Here is a 26,905-nt window from a genome sequence, read left to right on the forward strand (position 1 = left end):
TTTCTTCTAACTGTAGATTTTGATACAACTGTTGATCCCCTTTCTATCATTTCATACCTGATGTTGGAGATGCTTGCCCTTTGCTTTTTAGACGCTAAAATTCCCAGCCGGACGCGATCTGAGAAGTTCAATTTTCTGGGTCTCCCTGCTCCTTTCTGGTGCCCAAAATCCTTTCCCTCTTTAAAATTCTTCCTAATCCTATACACAGTAGAAAGAGGAGTTCCTGTTCTCTCTGCCAATGTATTTACATCATCAATTCCTTGATTACACAACTCAAAAAATCAACCTTCTTTTATCTTCAGCAGACATTGTTGACAGTGCTGAGGAAAATGACGTCTGCTACAAATTCAGGGGAGGTAACTCTAATTGTACTATACTCAGTAGGCCAAGATGAGTTACCTCCCTTATACCATTACTTAGTTTTAAGTATCAGTGAATCAGTTGAGGTGTTAGGATAGCTCAAAGTAAGAAGAAAAATTCTCAATAATTATGAACCAGACTATATGTACAAATATATTGTCATTGGATGTACTATACATTGTAGAGTCTTTTGAAGAGATATGTCTTCAAGCGGGTTTTGGGTCAATGATGTTGACGCTCTCAGATGAAAAGGTAGAGCATTACAGAGTGGTGGGGCGAGAAATGAAAATGACCACTGTCCAAACTTTTTTAGGTTTACTTTAGGCACTTTAAGAAGGAGCTGATCTGCTGATCTCAATGCACGAGATGGGACATACTGCCCAACTAACTCTGTCAGGTACTCTGGTGCAGTCTGATGGAAGCACTGATATGTTAGAGTCAAGATTTTATACTGGACACAAGCTTCGATGGGAAGCCAGTGTAGTGGCACAAGTGCAGGTGTGATATACTACTACTAGTATGCCGTTTCTTTGTTCTCGTCACAATGCGAGCAGCCGTGTTTTGCACCCGCTGCAACTTTGTTATCTGACCTCTTGTTAACTGACCAAAAAGACTGTTCGCGTAGTCCAGCCTACAAAACAGGAAAGGAGTTCTAGCCAGCGTATGGGCCATGTCAGTCGAGAGGTAATCCCGAAGTGATCCAATATTCCTCAGGTGGAAGTAGCAAGTTTTACACAGATTGCCAATATGATCGCCTATGGAGAGGTTGCTGTCAAATAAAACTCCAAGATTTCTTACACGTTCAGAGAAGGAATGTTAGAGTTCCCAACTCCCTCCGTGACTACATCAGCAGCCAGAGGTTTTAGGAGAGTACCAGCAAGAAGTGCCTCAGTCTTGCTATCATTTAGCTTGAGATTATCCTGGGTCATCCATGACTTGACCCCATCAGCAGAAGCTTCAAGCGCACTGACAGCGCACGTACACATCTTGACTTGACTTGTCACTACATACAATACAGTGTAGAAACAGCGAGGGTAATTTATTCACACAGGGTATCTTTTCAATACGTGACCCGGGTTAATTTTCAATAGCAGCCGAGTAATTATTCAAATTATTGAATGTTGAAAAATGCCCTTGACGCTGAAAAGGGACTCGGGGTATTATATGTAATTCAATGGTGAAAAAGTACCCGCTGAGCAGCTTTTCAACGTGGGTGAGTTTTCAATCTTACACCGGCACTGTTGCACCAGCCGTTGTCAATCGGCGGTGTGAAGCGTGAAAATAGCACAATATTCCACGATAGTTTCTTTACCGACTTCTTCAGTGATCGATCATAAAACATCCGATTTCAGATCCTGTTCGGTACAGAGGTTTCAGGACCACGTGTCTTATTTATGTTTTGTGCACTTACCCCTATTTCAAGTTATTTACTAATTCTCATTGGAGCCCAAATGCACTGTCCTGGTATGCTCGCAAAAAATGGACACTCCCTAACTCTTTGTAATGACATTTGAGCGCAATTTTCCAGTACACAGGTTCAGGGATAATCTTGAACAATTCTACATCTCTATATGGGCTCCCTGACAGGTTTTACAAGTAGAACGTGTCTAAATCTAATAAAAAGAGAGGAATATTATACCGAACAGATAGTTGTCGTTTATTGAAATGTATATACAAACAAATTGTAGTTTTCACAATAAATATGACTATACCTACAAATTGTTACGTTTTGTTTGACACTTGATTTTTCAGTATAAAACACTGTGAACTAGTACAACGCAGCAGACAAAACGAAATGACCATAACATCATGTTCCAGGATCCGACCCGTGAAGATGACTGCTCTTCAGTGACCAATGCTTGCCGTAAGAAGCGACTAACGGGATCGGGTGTCAGGCTCGCTGACTTGGTTGACACGTCATCGGTTTCAAATTGCGCAAACCATTGCTCATGCTGTTGAATACTGGATTGTCTGGCCAAGACGTGATTATGTACAGACTGTCGCCATATATTGCGGAGTGTGGTGTAAAACGAAACCCACCCACTCACTCCTATTCTAGGACATTGGATTCTTGGGGTTAGGAGTCTTGGACACTGTTGTAGTCTGTCATACAAATATACTCTTAAAAATGTAGGGGATCTTCAATTTTTACTTTTACGTTTAAAAATATTTTGGAGATTTACCGGAGTCAACCAATGTTGATATATTATTGAATGTTTTGAGAGTGCATCACCATTTGCACTTCCTTGCAACCATAGTTATTTGGAATGCAGTCGCTTTTGAAAGATGACTGGTGTATATCATATAATGTGAATGTATATGATTTTCATTTTAGAACAAGCGACTAGAAACAAACACTTACAAATGTGTGATGCAAGATGAGTGTCAAAATTAATGTTCTAAGTGAGTTCTCGACCTTCGAGAAAAAACGTCAAAATCACGAATGGGTCCCCATGCACGTTCATATCATGCGTAGTGATTGGGGGTGGTGAAAGAGTATGTATCCAAGAAAGCCTACTCAAGTCAAGAAAATGAAGAAAGTCTCAGGGCTCCTTTTTATCACATAATATCTACTTTTCTACTTCTTCTGTTAAGTATGTTCATTTCTGAGACTAGTTGTTCGTCCGGCACTGTTACTACACTGATTATTTTCGGACCTTCGGTTCTATTCTAAGGTATCGTGTGTGATGTGCGATTTCCTTGGAGTGAGTGAGTGAGTGAGTGACGTTTTACACCTCGTTTAGCAATATTCCCGCAACATCGTGTTGGGCACACCACAACTGGGTTTCATACTTTTCACTTCTGTGAGGAATCGAAGCGTGTCTTCAGAGTGACATGGTAAGCCTTTAACCACGAGGCTACCCCACCGCCCCAAGATCACTTGGAAGCCGAGACACTACCCTAAGACTCTGCATCCACTAACAACAATCTCAGTATGTACACATTTACAGTTTATTTTTTCATTGGGTTTTATATGCATAAAATTATCCCACAAATATACAGTTATCCATAGTCACCATGTACATTACGAGTCATCAACATCTAGCAACAATCATTCAAAACAAACAGTTTGTAATTAGCAACACGCTAAAATAACAGACATTAAAGTGCTAGCTGGCTGATCTTGCATGATTTGAGAAATTTCATCAAACCAAGAAACGTATCTTAAGGTCAGGACTAGGAAAATGATCTCCATCAATGGGTTGTAACGATTCACTTCAGTTTAATAATATATATCAGTGTATGAAATAGCGTCTGGCCACACCCGCTGCTTGCTAGTTACATGGCGGGCTTACAAATTTATTTTATAGCCAGCCCTGTGGGCAACACAATTTCCAAGGGTATACATTTGACCATGTCATTGACTACGGGAAATATTTCAAAAGTAATTTACAAACATGGTAGCTGGACGATGCCTGTTTAGTTCATGATCAACCTACCCATTTGTCTAACATTAAATGTGGCTGGTCTACAGAATGCTTTCTGCCAATGAACAGTGTTGTTCTTTTCTGATAGTATGTAACAATCACACATGAATTCGTTAATTACATTACTCAAACACCTTATGTCAGTTTCTTATTTTAAATACAGGGCTGGCTACTTATGAATACTTATCTGAATAGTATGCTTGCAATTTGATAACATCTTGATAGTAAGGACACTATGAAACATATTGATAGAATGGTTGCAATAAAATACAGAGGAAGCTGTCAAAACCGGCATCTGTCCAATCCGACAAGGTGTCAACACCAGCATAAAATCTCAGTCCCGTCTGTGCTTGAACTTGCTTGAACATTTATCATCAGCTCTACAATCCAGTACATTGTCTAAACTGCCGGTTTAGACAGCTTCCACTGTACATGTATCTGTGATATGCTTGCTCTTTTCAGCATAACGCCGGCACACTGATGTCAGAGACACAAATTCCATCATCATTCAATAAGTCAAAGTACAAATGAGTCCTCTTGTATCTACAAGCAGACATATTTTACAGAAACATCCATGTCTTTTTACATGTTGCCTTCCCACATAAGCATATGACTTTCTGATGATACATGATCATCAAGCATCGAGATGCCAGACCACTGACTCAGTGAATTGTTACATCCCAAATCAGCTTCTCACTGAATGAGAGATACAGCACAGATACACGGCTAGTTACTACAAAATGGAGCAAATCAACTGAATCAACTCACAGCTTCATCGGGATTTAATTATGAAGGTTTTATGAATGAAAACAATACTGATCCCTGTGAGCGCTGAATGAAGAATGGTGATGCTTTTGATTTAAGTTGTTTTGAAATGTTTCTGAACCGTAGCTTAAACTGGAGGTCCCTCCCCTCAACTGGTGGAACTGCTGGAAAGCCTCTTTCAACAATATTTCAATCGAGTATGGAAGGATCTACACTCACAAAGTTGGAGGTACTGTCACTAGACTCTGTCTGCTCTGGTACAACCCTGGAACATACATACGCTGTTTCATGGCCTGAGTAACAAGAACTCCAGGAGTGAACACTAATTTGGTTTTCAAGGTGCGGCAAAAGTGGCATCAACATCAACACTCCTTTGTCAATGCTCATTGGGGCTGTAAATACCATGCTGCTATGACCTTGCTTCGACACTGGCACCACAACTTGACTTGGACACTCTGTGACAATGACCTTAGTTAGACACTATGTCACCATGACCTAACTTGACACTATGTCTACCTTTAAGAAAGTGGTACAACAGTCTCCCTGGTGGAAGATGAACAAAGTCAATGATCATTTTAATTATGATATTTATGGAAAGACTTACAAAGATATCAAATTCTGAAGAAAATAAATGCTTACAAGCTGTCAGAAGCTGACTTGAACAAACTCCCCTATGTCTGCTTGTACCTCATAATGATTACCAATATGGCCTTGTGTAATCCTACTCAACCTTAGCTAAGGATCAAAGTCATCACTATCAAAGTGTGGTCCTCTGCAAACACTGTGTAGTATATGAACATTAGGAAGTCACAATGAGACCAGATCCCTTTGAAACATACCAGTACTGATACCTGACAGATGGAACATGTCAAAGCAATCTGCATATATGACACAAATATCTTAGAAAGAAATGAAATAAACATTCACAATGAAAAACAACTGAACTGCTTCAACAAAAGCCTATGTGCTAACCTGAGATGTGTGGTTACTGTGACATAAAACATATTTGCTGACTTGATTTGGAAGAACTTTTCAGACTGCAGACTTTCCATGAAGTGTCCTGAAACAGCATCTTTCTACTTTGGTGTTAAACTGGATACAAGTATCACGTTAATGGACATGGAAGTCCTACAATGGACTGTTACTGTTACAATTACACAAAATATACCCCTAAAAAATCTTGATCCACAAACGTTTTGGCAAGAACAGATCAAAGCTTGATTGTGAATGTAAGATAAAAGAGAAAAAATAAGGTGGCTATGGCATTTGCCACTTCTATAAAGGCAAGCACAGTAGTGTGCATATAAACTAAGGATCATAACCAGAGCTTAGGGTATTATGTCCCTACAAAGGGAAGTAACTCTGCAAAGTGAACTACAGCCCCAGAGTCAACACTCAACCATTCCCCCATATACCCTTGAACACTCTCTAAAACCACGTCTGAGTATATGCATCCTGACAACAGAGATAAATTTAAATGACGCCAGTGCTTCAGCCAGCTACCAAAGTTATTTTCTAATACTTGGAGAATCTGTGAAAAATCAAAACTTGCTGTTCCATATTCACATCAGCTGCATCAGTGCACATGGTTGAACTGGCTTGTATTCCTGTTATACTGTTGGAGGGTGATGTAAAGTAAACCTCTATTACTGATTTCATACCCCATTCTGTCCGATTAAAGTTCAAATTTACATAATTCATGTTTTTATCATGTACAAAAAGTCTCAAAGTCTAAGGCCTTCATGCAATACAATATCAGATGAGACACCAGCTCAACATTTCAACATGACCTAAAAATGATGACAGGGACATCCGGAACTCAACATGTGGAGTGAGTTTAGTGCTATGCCGCCCTCATTAATATTGACGCTATATGGCTACAGTCTGTAAATAATCGAGTCTGGATAAAGAAAATCCAGTGATCAAAAGCATGGGCATTGACCTATCTAAATGGGATGCGATGACATGTTAAACAAGTCAGAGAGTCTGACCACTCAACATGTGAAAGTACCATAATAAACTTGGAAAGTTGTACTTCAAATACCACAGCTGGGTTACTCTCCTTGACAGACAGGTGTCATGTTTGCTGAGCAATCAGTGATGTAACGGCAGAACCAAGTAGTCATCAAACATGCTAAAAGGGCTTCTAGGGATCAGCCTTGAAAAACTGCTGAGGCTTGCACTTTTTACATGAAAGTTAAACAGGGCCTCACATATCACCAGGTAGAACTCAAAAAAACTAGTCATTGTTAAGTAAGAAACACAGCATACATCTCAAAGAAAAATAATTCTTGAATAAACAATAAATTCGTCACGATACTTCTTAAATGTCACTTCAAAACATTTTTGAAAGTTTAGCGAAAGCATTGGACTGACTACATGAAAGCATATTGAGAGTCTTGAATCAACCCAAACACCACATACTCTGTTATTGCTTGGGAAGTGTGGTCATGGGATTTCGACTCAAGGCAAAGATAGACGGCGAGGACAGGAAGATGCTGAAGCACTGATGCCAGACAGATAGGACATGAGAAGGATGATCAAATTGGACAACAGCGGCTAGCATGAGGCTTTGAGATGTGGTCAGGATCTACAGAGGTGTGAGCTTGCTATTTTCTTACAAAAATGCAGAATGAAAAGATGTCAGCACCAATGGCATAGAATTCACAGAAAAATAACAGCTATCTTACCAGAAAACTACTGCAAAATTAATTAATTTGGGTTCTAAAATTTGTTTTGACAGGGTTTTAATGCCGCAAGTTATAACAGAGTGGACTAAATAAAAGATCACACAAGAGTTCATCCTCGATATCTCCAGGGTATACGCTCCAATAAGTCTCCACTATACACTGGACGCATCTACGGCTCTGCCAGATAAATTTATTACCTCCCTTGACTGTCTTTTCATCCAGTCAGGTGTCTACGCTGGGAAGTTGAGCGAACCAATCACAACTCACTTTCGTTTTTTGAATTATTTAACCGATTATACTTGGCAACATAAACCATGCAGAGGTTAGAAGGCGTTCTTGCATATGTTGTTTAAAAGTTTCGGACCTGTCAATTTGTTTGTATGATTTCCCTAAAATCTGGGACGCACTGTGGGCAAACCGCAGTTGCGACCGCTACCTTTGTTGACACTGGCAAGCTCTGCTATATCCGCGGGCTAGCTGATTGGCTACTGTGAGAAGGCGGAGCCAGCAAAGGGAGGTAATAAATTTATCTGGCAGAGCCGTAGATGCGTCCAGGGTATAGTGGAGACGGAACGTATACCCTGGAGATATCGAGGATGACAGGAGTTGGCCTAATTCACAATCAGACTGCTAGTGGGGATTAAGCTTAGAACTTTCACATCTCAACAACCACAACTAAATCTCAGGTCCAGAACATCTCTTTCAATATCTGGCCAGTGTAACAATGATCCATGTAAAGGGAGGTTACTCTGGAGCAATATCCTCCAAAGGGAGACCATTCACCCATCATGTACACACACATTCAAATAATACACCCACACTGACAATCATAACATTATCTTCACCACTGATGACAAACTGATCTGTTCGTGGTGTTTGACCCTCAAAAGTGAAGGGGAGATAACCCCGATGGACACCCAGCAGAGTCCCACAGAGTTATGTTTTCTTGGATTTCTTCACGCCTTTTTTCACAATGGGCTTGTTCTTGATTGATCCAGGTCTTTTCTTATTTGTCTGAAAGGAAAGTGGAAAAATATTCGTAAAGATATAAGAAATTTTTTCAGGATGCTATGGCTGCAATGTCAAGAGTAAGTAAGACAGTGCCAGTGACTGAATACGGCTTCATATTTGTTATTGAGACATTCACGCCATATTTGCAGGCGTAGCTAGTGGTTGAGGACATGATAAATAAGCGGGCCAAACTCTGAAGCTCTCTTAGCAATGATATAGTCTACATTAATGCTAATGTATGGCATATACAACTATCTTAGCACTAAGAGAGCTTTTAAAACCTACACCCTGCAATCTAGGATCATATACAACTTTTCTCTGTCTTCTTTCAATGTTGTATAGTCTGCTTGGGTTCAAATGAGAACGATTAATGATTTAATAACTCGAAATAGGGATAAGTGCTGTGTATGTTTTATTTGGAGCTCAGAAAGTGCTTTGAGCATATCCTTGTGACGTGGAAAGGCGCTTTATAAGTAGCCTCTTATTCTTATTGTCATAAAACAAAAAAGAGATACATGGTCCTGCAACCTCTTTGTTTAGTGAGTTTAGTTCCACGCTGTGCCCAGCAATATTCCGTATCGCGGCAGTCTGTAAATAATTTAGTCTGGACCAGATAATCCAGTCATCCACAACATGAGCATCAACCTGCCAAATTGGGAACCGATGACCACCTAATCCAGTTAGTCGCTTCTTACAACAAGCACAGTCGCCTTTTATGCCAAGCATGGGCTGCTGAGGGCCTATTCTACCCCAGTACCTTCACGGGTCTCTATCACAGAGACAGTTGTTTATGAAACCACAGTAATACTGTTCAAAGAAGTGGTAAAGCCAACTCACTCAGGCACCTCATGACAGGCACACCAAGACGGCCCTCAACTAACAGTTTCCAACTGATACTCTGAACCAGATTAAAGTGACTAACATTTATCCTTCCTACTGCACCAAGGGAATGAAGGAGGAGACAGTGTCATGGTACAGCTGACACAGATTTAGACATTCAAACAGACCATAAGAAAATCATGATGAACATTAGAGGGTTACTGTTTATAAATAATCAGTGCTGTTCCTAAAGGTGACAAACCTATTTTTCTTATTTATATTGGTGATATGGTTGTACTTGTCTCCTAATACACTAACTCCATATAGTCCTGATCTGGACTTTTACAGGTTCTTACTAAACAAACATGTGGATCAACCCATGGAGGCTTGAGTAACTCACCTTTCTGTTCTTCTTGCGTGCTGTCTTCTTCACCGGTATGTGTGGTTTCTTGACTATTTCCCTGTTGTCAAGGTCCTTCACCTTGTAGATGCGAACCAGCCAGTGTTCTGTCGTGTAGGCCTCCTCCAGGTGGGTCAGATCAAAGTCCTTGTTCCCAATCTCAACTCCACGTGTTCGGTCAAATCCAGCAGGGGTTCGGAAGTCAAGCTGTTACAGACAATATACAGATAAAACCATACTGGCCACTAATAATCACAATCACATATCTACTTGACATAGACACAGATAATCTATGGCCACACACAGACAGGTATGACAGAGACATCAATTCAGTGTATGATTCAAACAATATCAGAAATTCCAATGATAACTGAATCTTTGGAGTAACCAGTTTGTTGAACTGTGTAATTCAGTGTGAAAAGAAGAATGATGCAAGTTTTGATTGTATGCTGGTTTTTTTTAGACCTAGATGTAAGAAAAACCTGTGGCGATCTGGGAAAGAAATTTTTCTTCAGCATCCCCTGCTTGTCATAAGAGGCAGATCACAGGACCAGGTGGTTAGACTCACTGACTTGGTTGGCATTGTATCCAAAATACATAAATTGATCACAGGATCACAGGATAGTCTGGTGCAGACTTTATTATTACACACTTCCGCCATATAGCTGGAATATTGGTGACTGTGGCATAAAACAAGACGCAAGAAGCAACACACACACCAAAACTAGGTCTAAGGGAAACATATCCCAACTCCACACATACACAGCATCACACTAACCAACTGTGTTTCCAAGAGACAAACTGGTGTTTCAAGGTGTTATATCACCCAGTAATGGATTTTATAAGACTGTGTGAATTCAATGCTTGGTGACTATTGGTTATTAGTTAGCATTTGAATGTTTCATGTCACTGATGTGACAGCATTTTGGTCACTGTAGTGTTCCATGCACTTCAGTTTTTTGTTACTTGCACAACAAACACAAGTGTGGAGAGAACGTGCAGTTGTGATGCAATAAAGTCACACAATGACTAGTAGGTCTATAGTGACATACACTATGACGTACTATTGACATACCAAGATGTAGTGTATAAGTGAGTGAGTGAATGAGTTTTACACTCAGCAATATTCCAGCTATATGGTAGTGGTCTGCAAACAATCAACTCTGGACAAGACAATCCAGTGATCAACAGCATGAGCACCAACCTACTCAACTGGGAACCAATGACGTGCCAAACAAGACAGGAAACATGACCATCTGATCTCATTAGCTGTCTCTTACGACAAGCATGGGTTACTGAAGATCAATTCTAACATGGATCTTCTCAGGTTGCCTGAAGTAAAGACACTGACCAGGCACAAAATGAAGCTAAGCATCGCATATTCAGTAATGTCTCCCAATCCAAAGACCCCAACAAAATCTCACCTGCAGCTGTCCAAATCTGTAGTAAGACAGTTTATACATAAGACAGTTGAGCAGCGTTGATGAGCCAGCCGAATCCACACGGAACTCCCCCTGCGGCGTGAAGTAGTCGGACTCCTGAAACACATTCACCAGCAGGTCACATATCAGTCACTGCAGCTCTGTGGTGATGTCTTTAACTATATGGCAGCGGGATGCTTTTCACACAATAGAATGAAACTAGTTATTCAAGAACTAAGGGCAACATGGTACCAGGATTATTTCACAAACCATTAGACATCAACTAATCATCTAATTAACGAAAAAGGTTTCCGTAATATTTTTTTCAAAAATTGTTTCCAAATCCTAATAGAAGGCTGATCTTAAATTACCACTTCTTTTATACATTATAAAAGTCGGCTTCTGGAGATTGCTTACCCTGATATCTTTGGGATGCTCGCCTTCTGCAATCCTGACCATCCACAAGAACTTGTTGATATCGTCCCCAGAGTAGCCGATGACTCCACCAAAGATGACCAGCACATAATCGACATCCAGACTACGCATGATGTCATACGCAGCAGTTTCATTGGACGACATCGCCTTGCCAACCTGGAACCGACATAATTATTTTACATGGAGACTGGGGATAATGTGCCATTATCAGCATGACTACTGGTGGTCAAATAATTCACTGTCCATAAACTTGATATTGATAAGGCAGATATACTGATCTAATTCTAGAAAAAGCCTTCGGAGTGACTGAGTTTTATGATGCTTTTTAACAATATTCCAGCAATATCACACCGGTGGAAACTAGAAATGGACTTCACATATTGTGCCCATTTGGGGAATTGAACACAGGTCTTTGGCACGACATGTGAAAGCCTTACCGACTTGGGCTACCGCACCACCAGGAAGCCTATTGCAGGAATACACAAAGTCATTTATCTTGCACCATACCAAGGTTACATATGTTATTCCACGTTATCCACTATAGCAATGTGAAATACTTACCAAGGCTATATGACTGTTATTCCATGTGTTGTTATCCACTAACGTCGTTCTGTTCCCCATGCCTGCTATCTGATAGCCATAGTCCCACCAGGACATCACCCGGGCCTTATCGTGTGTGTTCTGACGCAGCCAGTAGTAGGCTTCACGGAAATCATCCAGAATTGTGCGGCTCCTGACAAATACACAAGTGACAATAGCAAATCTGGAGACAGTTGGGTCAATTAATCATTCGGTAAGGGACAGCATTTGAAATACTTTCAATATCAACCACTTTGCAAAGGTGTGAGTGAGTATGGTTTTAACACTGCATTTAGCAATATTCCAGCAACATCACCAAGGGGACACCAGAAATGGGCCTAACACACTTTACCCATGTGGGGAATTGAACCCAGGTCTTCAGCGTAATGTGCAGACACTGTAGCCACTAGGCTACCTCTCCACCCCTTTAAGAATAGAACAAATACTGCCAAATAATCAAAAAACCTGGCATGGAAGTCAAAATCAAACAAGCCTCAGATGTTTACTATTTAAGTGAAAGAGACACATGAACAGGTATGGTATCTATCAGCAATAACTGGTTTCTGTTGTACTCAAGGGAGACAACTCTGCACAATGTTTCCTGTTGTTCAGGGTTGCGCTAGGGCATACTACAGGTATAAAATACAGCTATATGCACAGGGAACTATGAGGCCTTCAACAAGTGGCCATCCTGCCTGTTAGAATGAGAGAACGTACCCTCCCTGTCCATATGATGCCAACACAATACTGGGGCTGGAGTAGGCACTGCTGGTCACCCAGGTACAGTGGACAGCAAACAGCATCAGCATCATCAACATTGCAATTACAATGACACTCTTGATGTTCATGCCGACGGACTCTTCATCCTTGGGCTTGTCCTCCTTCACCTTCTTTGTCTTACCCACCTGGAGAGAAATGTGACAATTAATACCCAAGTTATCATAAACAAGAAAATACAGCATGCCACGCACATCTTTGCAGCTGACTTAAAAAAAAATGCACTTTTTAATCAACAAAACTGGGATGTGATGACACATGTCAACCAAGAAAGCAAGCCAGGCCACTTGATCCCATTTGTGGCCTCTTACTACAAGGACGGTTGGCTGGAGACAATTCTAACAATAAACAAAGCTATAACAAAAATCAGGGTTCTGGAACTTCTTTTGAGGAAGACCCATGAAGGTACCGGTGTAGAATAGGCATTCGGCAACTATGCTCGTTGTAAGGGATCAGGTGGTCAGGCTCTCTGGCTTGGTTGACACGTCATCGGTTCCCAATTACTCCTGTTGTTGATCACTGGATTGTCTGGTCCAGACTCGATTTTACTTACAGACTGCTGCCACACAGCTGTAATATTGCTGAGAGTGATGTAAAGCTGAACTCACTCACTCACTCTTTTGAGGAATGTACACAAAGCATGATTTCTTCTGTTTGGTTCACACCACACCTAATACCAGTTATGTGATGTTAGTTTCCACAGAATTGCGACGGAACCAACCAGTCCAATGAAAGACACCACAACAGTGTTCACAAATAAAGCTTGACCCTCAGACAAATCCGGTAGAATCGCTGATGGTACAGTGGAAGTCAACAAGCTGCTGTCCCCAGTGTCTGACTGCATATTTCACAATGACATTTGCTGAGGTTGTCATATGTGACATGTCACACTTGTTTGCTGTTTATAAATTTTATTTTTATATTGGTTTTCAATGTTTTTAATTTTTATTCAATGGGTCCAGTGAATTTTCAGTGGGTCAAACAGACATCTGAAACTGACAGGACCCAATGTCCTGTTACTTTGAAACACCATTGACAAACACTGCGATGAGCATCCATCATAACAACTGGGACATGACAATATTCATGAACCTTATCAGTGAGTTGGACTGACTGATTCTACATGTTGCCTCTTACAACAAGCGGAACAGTCTAAAAAGTCTGGATACCGGGTACAAGCACAAGAACAAATATATCTCATTGCAAATTCAGTCAACAACTTCAGAGATGACTTTCACCTTGTCATACAGCCGGTCGTTTTTGTTCTCCTGGTTCTCCTCAGATGTGGATCTGTGGGACTTCGGAGTGTCATCTTTCAAGTAGATCTCGAATGTTTTAGAGAATGCAATTGCTGCAAGGACGCACACAATAGGGGTGAGTGTGAGCATCAGCCGCACCATCACGCCAGCGAAGTAGCTGGCAAATATTGCGTATAACACCACTGGAAGAGAAATCGGGACAATATGCAACATGTGAATTTAAAGACTATTTTAAAGCTTAGAACCTGGAACTGGACAGGAACCTATGCGGGATTTGGGAATGTTGTGCACATGGGTCTGTCAAACCCTCGTATTAACTTTAGAGACAATGGAGTACTGTAGACCAACTGTAGACCATAGAAACTGACTAAAGCAGGAGCTACATGACCTTAACTGAACTGGAATGCCAAAGGGAGAAAAGCATTATGTACTTGAGATCTTCGAAAATAATTGATAAAGGAATCCCAAGACAATCACTGGATACTGAGAAGGTATTCCATCAAGGAATTCTAAGACAATCACTGGATATTGGGTACCAATTGTACCCTGAAAACCCCCAAAGCAGGGACTATCCAGTGTAACTGTGCACATGCAGCTAGACTCACCAAACACTCTCTCGTCATTGATGTTCTTGATGCAGTACCACACCCCGGCTGGGAAGGCGCACACCAGGATGTGCAGATCAAAGAAGAAAGACACCCATGTCGTAGGCTGATGCTCCGACACGGATGCAATTATAGGAATGTGGATTTTAGCATATCCGGTGTCCCATAGTGAGTAGAACCGCCCACTCCAAGGAGCTATATAACCTGAAACAAATGTTATCCAATACACTATACATGTGCCCTCTGCATCATGGCAGTCATTTACTTTGTAAGTATATATTATATTATCCCAAACATCATATTTTCTTCATCACTATATGGAAGTACTGACATCATGAAATTTTCTGCTACACCACACATGCTTCAAGCAGTAAAGCTTTACAGCAGAGATATTTACTCTTTATAACTATATGCTATGTACAATATTTCAGCTACATGACAATTGGCTGTACATAACTGAGCCTTGGATAAAGAAAGTGGAACTGCTAAATGCAGGGTTGAATGACAAACACACTTGTAATATTCCCCTTTGGTTCAAAAGAGACTGAACAGTGGTGACTTCATCAACATTAGATACACACTTACCTGCCCATGTAAGCCCAACTACCCCAACAAACACCACGGCAGCGGCAGTGGTTGCAGCAAAGAAAAAGAAGTATTTGAATTCAGACTTGGTCATCATAGTCTGCAGGTACCGGATGCAAGAGTAGGCATTGAGCAGCACAAACACACCTGTAATCAGGAACACAAACATGTAGGAACACACAAAAGAAGTAGGTCTTGACTTATACCCTCAATGCCGAGAGCCAGGCTGGGTAACAAGTGCCAGTGTTTTCTGGTATGTCATCAATCTTCCACTTCCCTGACAGATATGCAATTCACTAGACTAATTGTCACACATACAAGAGTGTGGCTGCGAATGTTGTTTCAGACACTTTTCCTTTCAATGCATCATGTCAGTTTGAAATAGGAACTGCATTGTATAACCTAAATGTCACTTTGTCTACCAGTGTGGTGAAACACATATTCCATGGGCATTCTGCTGGAAAACACAGAAACATCAGTGCTAACCTTGAAATCTAACCCACGACTGTGGAGGTTCAAGCATACTGAAGGGCAATAACTCTTAACAGAGACTTGATGTCCCACAGTTGCTATGCAGGTACAGAACAAAGGGTCTTGACTATTAGAGGGATCTCTGTATTGAGATAATTAGTGATCTCTGTGCTGAGACCTCCTGATCCTGCACTATGTAATGTAACGCCAGTTTCAGCACATGCCACATAAAGCAAAGTCTGAAACAAAATGCAAAATGTCTGACACATCCAACACAAGTGCTTGTTTGTACCTGCTGCTGCCATGTGCTCGCTGGTTCTGATGGGCTGGAAGCCGACAAATGGGACCTGCATGGAGAGGATGAGACCCACAATAAAAAAACTGGAATATGCTGAAACAGAAAACACAGACAATACAAAACATGCATATTCAAGCTGAATTACACAAGCAGCAATTACAGTAAGCAGAACAAAAGTGCATGTATATTTGCAATCTTATTTTCTTAATACACATTTCATCTAATGTTCAAATAGAATTGTAAATTCATTTCTAGTTATAATTATCAGTCCAAACCTGTCAAAAGTCTACAAACATTGTTCATAAAAAAGCAAGTTCGAGGAACTAGGGACATAGTCGTCACTGTTTGGAGACAAGCAAGGGATACAGGAACTGCACAGGCTTCAGAAGGTGTTGTTGGTTGGTTGGTTGTTTTTTTTAATGTTTAATGCCGCAGATAGCAGTATTTCAGCTATATGGCAAAAGTCTGAACATAATTGACTCTTACTGAGTCTGGACCAAACAGCCTAATGATCAACATAATAAGTTCTGATCAATGCAACGGGGCTACAATGACATGTGTCGAGCAAGTCAGCAAACCTGACCACAAAATCCCGCATGAGTTACTGGAAACCAATTCTAACCCAAATCTTTACGAGAACCAGAAGATGTCCTTGTACTGACCTGTGTATATTCTTGTAGAGTACCGCCCCATCAACAGCAGCACGAAGACATGGAGAGGGATGAGGTTGATGATAAAAACATAGCCACCCCATGCTGAAACCTGCAACAACATCCAAGTACCACGTCACACAGTGCATCCACACAGGTGGAACATCCATAACGAATATACACCTGAATCACTGTGGCAACTTGCCAAACAATATGTCTTGTTGAAAACCCAATTCTGTCACCTTACTTATTGTGGAAATGTCATGGGACGTCAGAATTTGACCAACTTCAAAATGACACAAACAGGTATACTTCGTCCATGAAACAATGTTCCAGCTATGAGGCAGAAGTCTGCAAATAATTGAACGTGGAGCAGACAATCCAGTGACCAAAAGCATAAGCATTTATCTAGACAACTAAGATATGATGATGAGTTAAGCTAGTCAGCATGCCTTACCACCTCTCACAGCTAACATGGGTAACTGGGCCTAGTGTGTGTGTGAGTGAGTGTGCGAGTTTAGTTTTACGCCGCACTCTGCAATATTACTGCTATATGGCGGCGATCTGTAAATAATCGAGTCTGAACATGCGCATCGATCTGCGCAGTTGGGAACCGATGACATGTGTCAACCAAGTCAGTGAGCCTGACCACTTGATCCCATTAGTCGCCTCTTATGACAAGCATAGTCGCCTTTTGTGGCAAGCATGGGTTGCTGAAGGCCCGTTCTACTCCGGGACCTTCACGGGTACTGGACCCAGATTTTCGAAGCTCTCTTAGTTCTACGACTATGCCATACACTAACATTGACTTACAACTATCTTAGCGCTAACAGAGCTTCGAAAATCTAGGCCCTGAAGACCAACTCTATGTCAGATCACTGTGGGTGTGTACATCTTTGTATTGGTGCTGCCACCATCAACATGATCATATATATTATATGCCCATGTAAACTTAGGATAGTAATACAGGGGGGCAATAGGAATTCAGTATTGAGCCCCTCATGCTTCTAGGTTCTCCAAAGCTCAGCACTTTCTGGGATATTCCAGATTAAGGCAAGACAGAGGGTATATAATAAATACTGAACATCATATTAGTGCATCCGGAACTTGAAGATATCATGAGAGCAGAGAAACAAATCGTTCATCAAACACATTGTCTGCTTCCATGACATCTTCTCCTTCAATACAAAAGATCAAAATGCACAAGCATACATATATATGTATTGTAAATCACACAGAAATAATTCTTATAAAGTGCTGAAATCATCAATCGCTGCAACACTGTCAAAAATTCAAACTTCCTCTGTTAAGCAAAACTCTGATAAAGTATCATTAGATAACCATTTGTTGTTGACATGCTGAAACTTGTCACTTACCATATAAAAATAAGACACTGCTGTGCAAATGGCCCAGAATAATGTCCCTGTTTTAACAGCTTTAATCTGCAAACCAGATGGAACATTGGTCAGTCGAATAGATTTAAATACACCAGTATTTAGAATTACAGGGCTTCTGAGTCAGTTAGGCTCTGAATCAAGGGACCCAAAAATGCATGGGTGCGGACAAGGATCCTGTTACTTTCACGTATAATTTGAAAAGCTGATGCTGATGTGTTTAAGCTGCTTTTTGCTTGTCTGCTCTTACACTGGCCTCATAATAGTGTTGGGAACATGTGTTAAATCTCAAAGTCAAAAAATAAAAAATAAAAAAAAAGAAAAGAAAAAGAAATAGATGCGCATCACTTTTAAGGTTTTCCTTTTCAGTTTGTTGTTGCAGAGAAGTATAACAATATGCACTTGCTACTTTAGTGTGATGACTAATACAGTGGAAGCTGTCTAATCCAGCACTCACTGGGACTAAAGAGATCATCCGTTTTAGACAATGTGCTGGATTGTAGTGATGATAAATGTACAAGCCACGTAAGGGACTTAGATTTTATACCGGTGTTGACAACTTGCTGGGTTAGACAGATGCCGGTTTTGACAGCTTCCACTCTATATCAAGAAAATAACCTTCTGGGGTCTTCAAGAAATATTAGTCATGACTTTTCAGGCCTGATAACTTTGAAGATATGATCCATCATGAAGTTTCTCAAAAACTATAACAACAGTTCCAAAATCATTTGTGTTCAATTATGAGAAAATGTGACTGATCGTTTTTGTAGTGGCTGCAACCAAGCTTTGATAATGTCAATTACTCCACTAACTGGTTCCACTGAGACGCCATGTGGCTGTTTACCTTTCACTCACAGTTTAATCACTCAAAACTAACCAGTCCTGATATTGCCGGAGGTTTAACAGCAAGTAATTTTTGGGTATAACACACTACCGGCCTCCTAATGTCTGGGCAGTAGATCTATCCACAAGTCCACTGAGGCAGTCAAATGCAAAAAGACAACTGAATGATGGTATTTGAATGTAGTGAACTATTCCCATAACCACAAGTACACAAGGTCAACATAATAATTCATTTACAGTCTTCCTGGTACTCAAAATTAAGATAAACTTTCAAACTTGACAAACTCATACAAAATATAATAGACTCAAGATGAAACTCCACAAAGGGATATAACTCTGACATGTTTCCAATCAACAGAAGTAAGCTGGCTGACTGCTTTCTCAAGCAGAAACATTGAAACGTCACTATTTAACTGATAATGGGATTTGGTGTTGACATGAGACTTTCAAGCAACGTAAGAACAATTTTGGGAGTTCTGATTCCCCAGGAGTTGAGACATGAACTCGTATCCTTAATAATATCCTTAATAATAGTTAAGAATAGTTGTCTTGGGCATGATGTTCAGCATAACACAAGCAAACCATTAGTATCACTAGCAGTAGAAAACATGGACTCACCCATAAGAAATACGTAAACATGAGGGCAAAAATGGCAATGCCCTCGTTATCGTAACTTCCCGCCACTGACCTGCTTATGTAACCAGGAACTGAAATACAACAATGCACAATTAAGTCAACAGCTCAAAGAGAGCCAAACAACTCACTACAAGACAGAAAATATCACACTTCTGCCATTTATTTCATCACATTTTGAGGCAGTGAGTCAGGTCTTACACTTCTCTCAGCAATATTCCACCAATATCACCACAGGGTACATCAGAAATGGTCTTCACTCCTTGTACGCATGTGGGGAATCTGACCCGACCTGCATGAGAGGGACCGACTTCAATTTTTCACTGCACTCGGCAATATACCAGGATGCTGCGGTCTGTACCAGTCAATCAAGTGATCAACAGCATGAGCAAAGATCTGCGCAATTGGGAACCGATGACATGTGTCAACCAAGTGAGCGAGCCTGACCACCCAATCTCATAAGTCGGCTCTTACGACAGGCATGAGTTACTGAAGGGCAATAAATATTCTTACCCAAACCTTCCTGGGTTCCCATTAGTGACAAGTGAATGTGCTGACCACGTCATTTAGCTATAGAATGTTTCCTTGTACTTACCAATAGCAATGAAGCAAGCTGCAAACAGCCCTGCCCCAGCATTCCATACTTCTTTGGTGAAGAAATACACAGCAAGTGCAGTAAGGCCACTGAAACAAGCATGCATCTTTCCAATATCTATCAACTCATCGCATCGTTGAAGTTTAACAAAACTATGACAAAAACAAAAATAAATCAATAAAAACAAAACAAGCTGTTTTAATCTAGCAATGTAATGTTATTAAATGCATAAAATTAGAGAAAAGAAATATTTGCTGATGTCTACAGTAGATTATAGGGAAGAAACGGTATATTATTAGCATTATTATTGTTATAGTTATAATATTATTGGTAGAATGGTGGTATTTTGCCTTCGTAAAGCAATCTTAAAATTTGGTATTTTGGTTTTCATACCATTCTTCCATCTAGGCAACATTTGACAGTTCTTTTCATTCAAAATAGCAAAGATCATGGTTATTTTTTTCGCTGCGTTATGACACTGTGTAAGTTTTGACTCGTGTCAATTGTCTGCATTGCGATTGTATCTCCTATAGTGAATCAACATGGACAGAACAGAAAGGTTTGTAACAGAATATGTACAGTACTGTGGTAAGAGAGTACCGTTTCACCCCTAGTAAATTGTGCATTTCAGTTGTCAGACTCTGAGGTTTGCCTGTGATGTACTAATACTACTATGCTGTGCTGTACAGTGCTTTGCTGTGTTGTACTCCACTGTACAGTGCTTTTCTGTGTTGTACTGCGCTGTGCTGACATACCTAAATATGGGAGCGAGGAACACACATATATCCCGGATGTGGACAGGGATGTTGAGAGCGTTGAGGACCCAGTATATCGAGCCTGACGTCACCATCAGCCCGGGATACACCTGCAACACAGCAACGTACGCACACCTTACCATCATACAAAACCATATATTGTAACAAACTATGAGTCATGTGTACATCATACATCACAACATAAGAAATATCAGTCGACATACACAACATAACACATCAGCTGACTTCCATGATAACACAATACACCTGTGATACTTTGAGTGTAACATCAAACATCTGTGGTACACAGCAACCAAACAGAACATTCATTTACACTGGTTACTTCCATAGCAACACCTGTTGATGGTATACATGCATACAAACAGGTGAACAACAACAACACATAACAACTAATGACAGTACCAAAAACACTAGTTAGACTACGGCATGACATGTACATATATATACATATTCCATGCAGCATATCTCACTTTGACAGATAACACACATTTACCAAGCATAAAAGCTTTTTTTTAAATACTTGTAAATATTTGAATAGAATAACTACAAATAAACTGAATTCATGAGTGAGTGAGTGAGTTTAGTTGTACGCCGCTTTTAGCAATATTCCAGCGATATCAAGGCAGGAGACACCAGAAAATGGGCTTCACACATTTTGCCCATGTGGGGATTTGAACCTGGGTGAACGCTTTAACCATTAGGCTACCCCCGTGTCCCAGACTGGCCAAGAGGATACTGCATGATATCGTCATATTGTAGCATGTGCTTACCGTTCCTCCAACAATACGGCCCAGCGGGTACCATGCTCTGTCATCGAACCAGTTGAGGAAGTTATAGAATCCATTGGTTACCATGTAGTGAGTTGAACGATAGTTGAACCTGAAATGCAGTTAAGCAATAGCATGATCCACTGTTATCTTGAAGTCAAGTTTGAAATGTTCATTGGCATTTTTCACATGTACAGGTTGCTGTGGCCTGTTGGCCCCTACCTTCAGAAAATATGGGCTACTAGCAGTGTAGGAAAGCTGGCCCATCCCAAAGTCCAAAACAGGAGAATTTTGTGGATGACAGGTTAAGAAAAATCTTGTCTGTCCTCATGTCGTGTCAGTATTCAGAACTTGACGGAGATGTTGATGACTTGTCTGAAGATTAGTTCTATAATGTTGTAACCAGATGATTCCACTAAGAGAGATTTAACAGTCCAAGCTCTGAGTGTGCATATTAAATGATAACTCAAAATAAAACAAATCAAATTTAAGTCTAGAAATGGTGTTTTATTTAAATTTCAGGACAAGCGATATTTTGGAAGGAGTAACAAAACATCTGACCGGCCACTCTTGTGGACAGGCTAGATTTTCTACATCTTTCCTACACTGCCAGTAACCGAAAGTGACAAAACTCTGTACATCAGGTCAAATGCACAGCCAAACATGCTTTTAACAGTGATTCAAATTATAGTTTTGTAAGGAAACAGACATACTAGCTATGTGCAGAGCGTAGGTAGGTAGTTTCAATATTAATATTTTTATCTCTGAATGTTTGACATTGCTCTAATGAAAACAACTGTATTTTGAAACTAATTATGCGCACAATATACAAAACATTGGAAAATTATAATTGTACCATTGTTGGCGTATACATTTATAACTAAAACATCAAAGGTAAGAACAATTAGAAGGGATCCTGCAATTACACAGTCTGGCAGCAGCACTGCAGATACACATACAACAGGTCTAAGTTTGTTGTAAAATGCCACACTAAGCACTGTTAGTGATGGCACTATGTAAACACTATGGTAAATATCAAATACCAAATCTTGACCAGACAATACAGTGATTGACATCATAAGCATGGTTCTGAACTAGGACACAATGACATACTTCAAACGAGTCGACGAGTCCGAGTCCTGATTCCAGAGTAGGGAATCAGAAACCAAGCCTGCTCTCTGTTATCAGAACAAGTGGTGAACCATTATCGATTATAATTGTAATATATACATTTTTAATGTAATCACCAATTTTAAGAGTTTACCTCCAGGTTTTGTCCAGTTAATGTTTTTTTATAACAAACTCTGTCATGCAATGACACTGGTATTGTAAATAAACAATACAAGTTGCCAGAATATTACAAATGCTTACTGTCATCTTTTCACTATTTGATTGTTTTATTCCACATTATTACATGTAAGAATCCTGAGTCTGATTAAAATCTACTATTTTACTCTTCATACTGCTTCTAAAAGCTTTTATAAGCCTGTATACACAAGCCATGATTTAATTCACACTGATACATTCACACTGCAGACAGACAATGACAGTAACAATCATACACCATTTCACACCAATACATCGAAACATGGTACACTAATGGTGAGATTCATTCATGTACAACATTGTACAGATAATACAATTTGTTTTTGATTCATAATTACTTTCTATCAGGCCAGTGTTGTGAAATATTGACAGACGTCTAAACTTCCAGTCATGGTGTTGCTTGAGGTAGCTTTACACATATAATACAATGTTTAATGGTAGATGTTTTCACAAACCTTCAAAAGCATAGTCTTTGCTACGTAAGTGATATTACTGATAAACAGTCCTAGTCAGGTTAAGGTTGGATGTATTTGCTTGAAGGAAGAGGAAGATAATTTGCTTATCTTGACAACAAGTATTTATCAGCATATCTCATTTTGTGATGAATAAACAACTTTACTTTACGCTGTTGAGTGAATGTTTGTTCATGAATATTCATCAAATTAAATGGATAGTTCACTTCATTCGAGTATGCTAAACTAAAACAGCAAAAGTCTGATTATTTGCTTGAAGGAAGAGGAAGATAATTTGCTTATCTTGACAACAAGTATTTATCAGCATATCTCATTTTGTGATGAATAAACAACTTTACTTTACGCTGTTGAGTGAATGTTTGTTCATGAATATTCATCAAATTAAATGGATAGTTCACTTCATTCAAGTATGCTAAACTAAAACAGCAAAAGTCTGATTAATGGAGAATATGTTTTTAACAATCAATAATTAATTTTCATCCTCCTTTCAATCTATTTTCGATCATTGGATTACCACTAACCAATCGTGTGACAATTGAATATTAAGGGGTTTATGTGGGTGGTTTAGGATGCCCAAAGTATGTGTCCATCTGTACATGACTGACAGCAAACACCAGCGTGAAGTTGCAATAGTTCCTGCCCTGATTTATCCCACTTGCTGTTTTCATAACTGTAACTTATGTTCAGCTTTTCAAAGCAGGTTATCATTTCAAGGACAACGGGAACATTACAGACAAAAAGGATTGAATGCATGACTTAAAAATTATGATGAGTATTTATCATAAACTGCCAGTTGAAGTGGTGAACTTAAGGGGGAAAAAAACTTGATGCTCTGATTAAGATGCTCAATATCATGAATACTCCATAACAAATCACCATGTAAACAGCTTACCTTTAGAAAATGAGCATTTAAAACTAAGCTGTATATACAGCGGAATCTGTCAAATCTGGACTACTTCCTGAGCTCCTACAAAATTGTTATATTCTCACTCTCCCAAATACGGATCACAGACTAAGACAAATGATCCAACAATCAATTTGCCAAGAGAACAATGCTTTGTAAACCAGAGATATCTGATGAAAATAACAGTCTGTTGAATAAACATCACTGATCCTAATCGCGGCCAACACAGACCAGATCTTGTTTGTTGATGCAAAGCGCAACAATGATGTTTTCTTACTTATGGAAAAGGTTTGACGAACGTGTAACCCCTTTTATAGTTAAGTTCTCTAAATCCCACTAATCTATGGCAAGACGGTAGTTTCTCATCACCGCAGCATCTAGAGTAATGGACAAAAGTTGTCTAATCCGGTTGGTCCAATGCCAGTCCGTAATAGACGGCTTCCACTGTTTTATATGAACTACCTTGAAAAGTGTTGAACTCAACATTCAAACTTTGAAAAATTACCATCTTTGGTACAAAATGACTATAAAAAAGCATGATGACTGAGGTCTCTCTTGACATGTATTTACACATTATGCATATATTTTTAATGTTCTACAGTACAGGAATTAAATTCTTACAAATAAAGATGTGCACAGTTTTCACATGACACTTATTTAATCAACTGCGCAGATACACGTTAGAATTTGTCTTCCACAACCCATAAAGACTGGGCAAATATTGCCTCATGCTTGTCGTTTACGGCGACTAACTTCATGAGATAGTCAAGATTGCTGACTTGAATGACATGTCATTGCATCTCAAAGCTCATGCCTTTGATAACTGGATTTTCTGGTCTAGACATGACTACGCACAGAACTCTGTCAAAAATGCTAGAATATTGCTGACAGCTGCATTAACCACAACCCCTCCTCCCCATTCCCCTTTAAGAAAGACCAAAAACCCACAAAAAACAAAACAAGCCCTGCACTCATTATAAGCATTAACTGCCAATTAGGAATCTGCCAGTTTGGATTATTGAGCAGGGATTTCACAAAATTTGTTTCTGGAAACAAATACAAACTTGTGCGGTTAGGAAATCAAATGCCACAAAATCATTTCCAATTCATGTGCTCCGGGACAAATTCCTAATTTCGATATTCCACATTCTTGTATCAAGCTTATTCACTTTCGTAGGGCTGATCATTGTCCTCTCTGAACTCTCACAATGATCTGGTAATCTGAGGGAACAAGAAATATTATTTCACGTGACATGTAGGAATTAGTGTGTCCATTTGATAAGTGACAGTCCAATGCCACAAGCCATTCAGACATGAGGAGATTTGGTTATCTATTCTGATGATTCCTGCCCCAGACAAGATAAATGTCACATTGCATCCACAAAACCAATGGTGAATATTGCACGGCATCATCTATATGGATCACAGAGTTTTATGCTGCATCCGTGGAAGTTGACACATGAAATGTCTTGTGTGTCCTTAACGTTTCTTTCCAACCATGTATCTGTCCCCACATATCATGGGTTAGCTCTTTATATGAGCTCTCAGTCAATGCGGCAAGACATTTTTTTATGTATCTGAGCTGATGATGTCCTCGACTCACTTGTTCAGCTTCTTGACAGAGGAGAGATGAAGGAATTTTGAGTAAAAAATTACTATACATGGCAGATAGGTAATATTTATAACTTTAATTTTCTTGACATTTTTTCAGAAAAGAATTGACTGGAGACAAATATTATTTTGAACTTCCAGAAGAATCATTTAGTAAGGAATTCAAACAAATATTGCAACAAAAAAAATGAATGAAAATGTTCAAGAAGAACGTCCTTAATGGGCATGTGTATGCAGGAAAATTTGTACTGTGATATATATTTGTATTATCATGCACAATACAATATACTTCATTCTGAGTTGAAGTGTTTGATAGTGGCTACAACTGTTCCAGCTGGGGTGGGAGTTGGAAGCCAAATCCACTATTGATTATTGGAGGACTTGTGGTGAACGAATATCACTTAGAATTGAAATATATACATTTTTTAATGTAATCACCAATTTATGGCTTTTCTGTATTTTTTTTTAGCGTGACCTACGAAGGTCCGGAGTAGAATAGGCTTCAGCAACCCATGCTTGCCATAAACATGATAAAAGGCGACTATGTTCGTCGTAAGAGGCGACTAACGGGATTGGGTGGTCAGGCTCGCTTACTTGGTTGACACGTCATTGGTTCCCAATTGCACAGATCGATGCTCATGCTCTTGATCACTGGATTGTCTGGTCCATACTCGATTATATACAGACCGCTGCCATATCGCTGTAATATTGCGGAGTGTGGCATAAAACTGAACTCACTCACTCTGATTAGTGCTAAATTAATTATTCTGTTTACTTTTACAACAAATATTTATCAGTATATCTCAAAACATTTGCATCACAAGTGACTTACAAGGGGTGATCTTTTTGAATTTATCCTCCCGTTACTAATCCACTAGGTGCGCTGATCCGGACGGTCCAACCTTAAACTGACAGCGCATGTCGTATGTGCGATGTGCGCCATACGTGTTACTATTACACTTAGAGACAGTTAACCAGAATAGCCTTCACCGTCACCGGGAACGTTCACACTGGTGCATGGACAGCATAT

At 39.8% G+C, this 26,905-nt stretch overlaps 1 protein-coding gene across 1 annotated transcript in view; it reads right to left on the reverse strand.

The window, feature by feature from the left end:
• Window positions 1-3,298: 3,298 nt before the first annotated feature.
• The window catches only part of LOC137297898 (dolichyl-diphosphooligosaccharide--protein glycosyltransferase subunit STT3B-like), a 36,694-nt gene continuing 13,087 nt past the window's right edge, over window positions 3,299-26,905 (reverse strand). The window contains exons 2-17 of the mRNA XM_067829880.1: window positions 21,565-21,673; window positions 20,774-20,883; window positions 20,019-20,107; window positions 19,409-19,497; window positions 17,930-17,995; window positions 16,566-16,665; window positions 15,898-15,996; window positions 15,135-15,281; window positions 14,550-14,753; window positions 13,924-14,126; window positions 12,626-12,813; window positions 11,891-12,062; window positions 11,312-11,485; window positions 10,898-11,011; window positions 9,474-9,680; window positions 3,299-8,257 (exon numbers count right to left, since the gene is read on the reverse strand). Of these exons, the coding sequence (XP_067685981.1) occupies window positions 8,180-8,257; window positions 9,474-9,680; window positions 10,898-11,011; window positions 11,312-11,485; window positions 11,891-12,062; window positions 12,626-12,813; window positions 13,924-14,126; window positions 14,550-14,753; window positions 15,135-15,281; window positions 15,898-15,996; window positions 16,566-16,665; window positions 17,930-17,995; window positions 19,409-19,497; window positions 20,019-20,107; window positions 20,774-20,883; window positions 21,565-21,673 (2,149 nt within the window). The 3' untranslated portion in view covers window positions 3,299-8,179. The remainder of the gene's footprint in view (window positions 8,258-9,473; window positions 9,681-10,897; window positions 11,012-11,311; window positions 11,486-11,890; window positions 12,063-12,625; window positions 12,814-13,923; window positions 14,127-14,549; window positions 14,754-15,134; window positions 15,282-15,897; window positions 15,997-16,565; window positions 16,666-17,929; window positions 17,996-19,408; window positions 19,498-20,018; window positions 20,108-20,773; window positions 20,884-21,564; window positions 21,674-26,905) is intronic.

The sequence above is a fragment of the Haliotis asinina genome, chromosome 10 (assembly GCF_037392515.1).
Source record: "Haliotis asinina isolate JCU_RB_2024 chromosome 10, JCU_Hal_asi_v2, whole genome shotgun sequence".
NCBI classification, from domain to species: Eukaryota; Metazoa; Mollusca; class Gastropoda; order Lepetellida; family Haliotidae; genus Haliotis; species Haliotis asinina.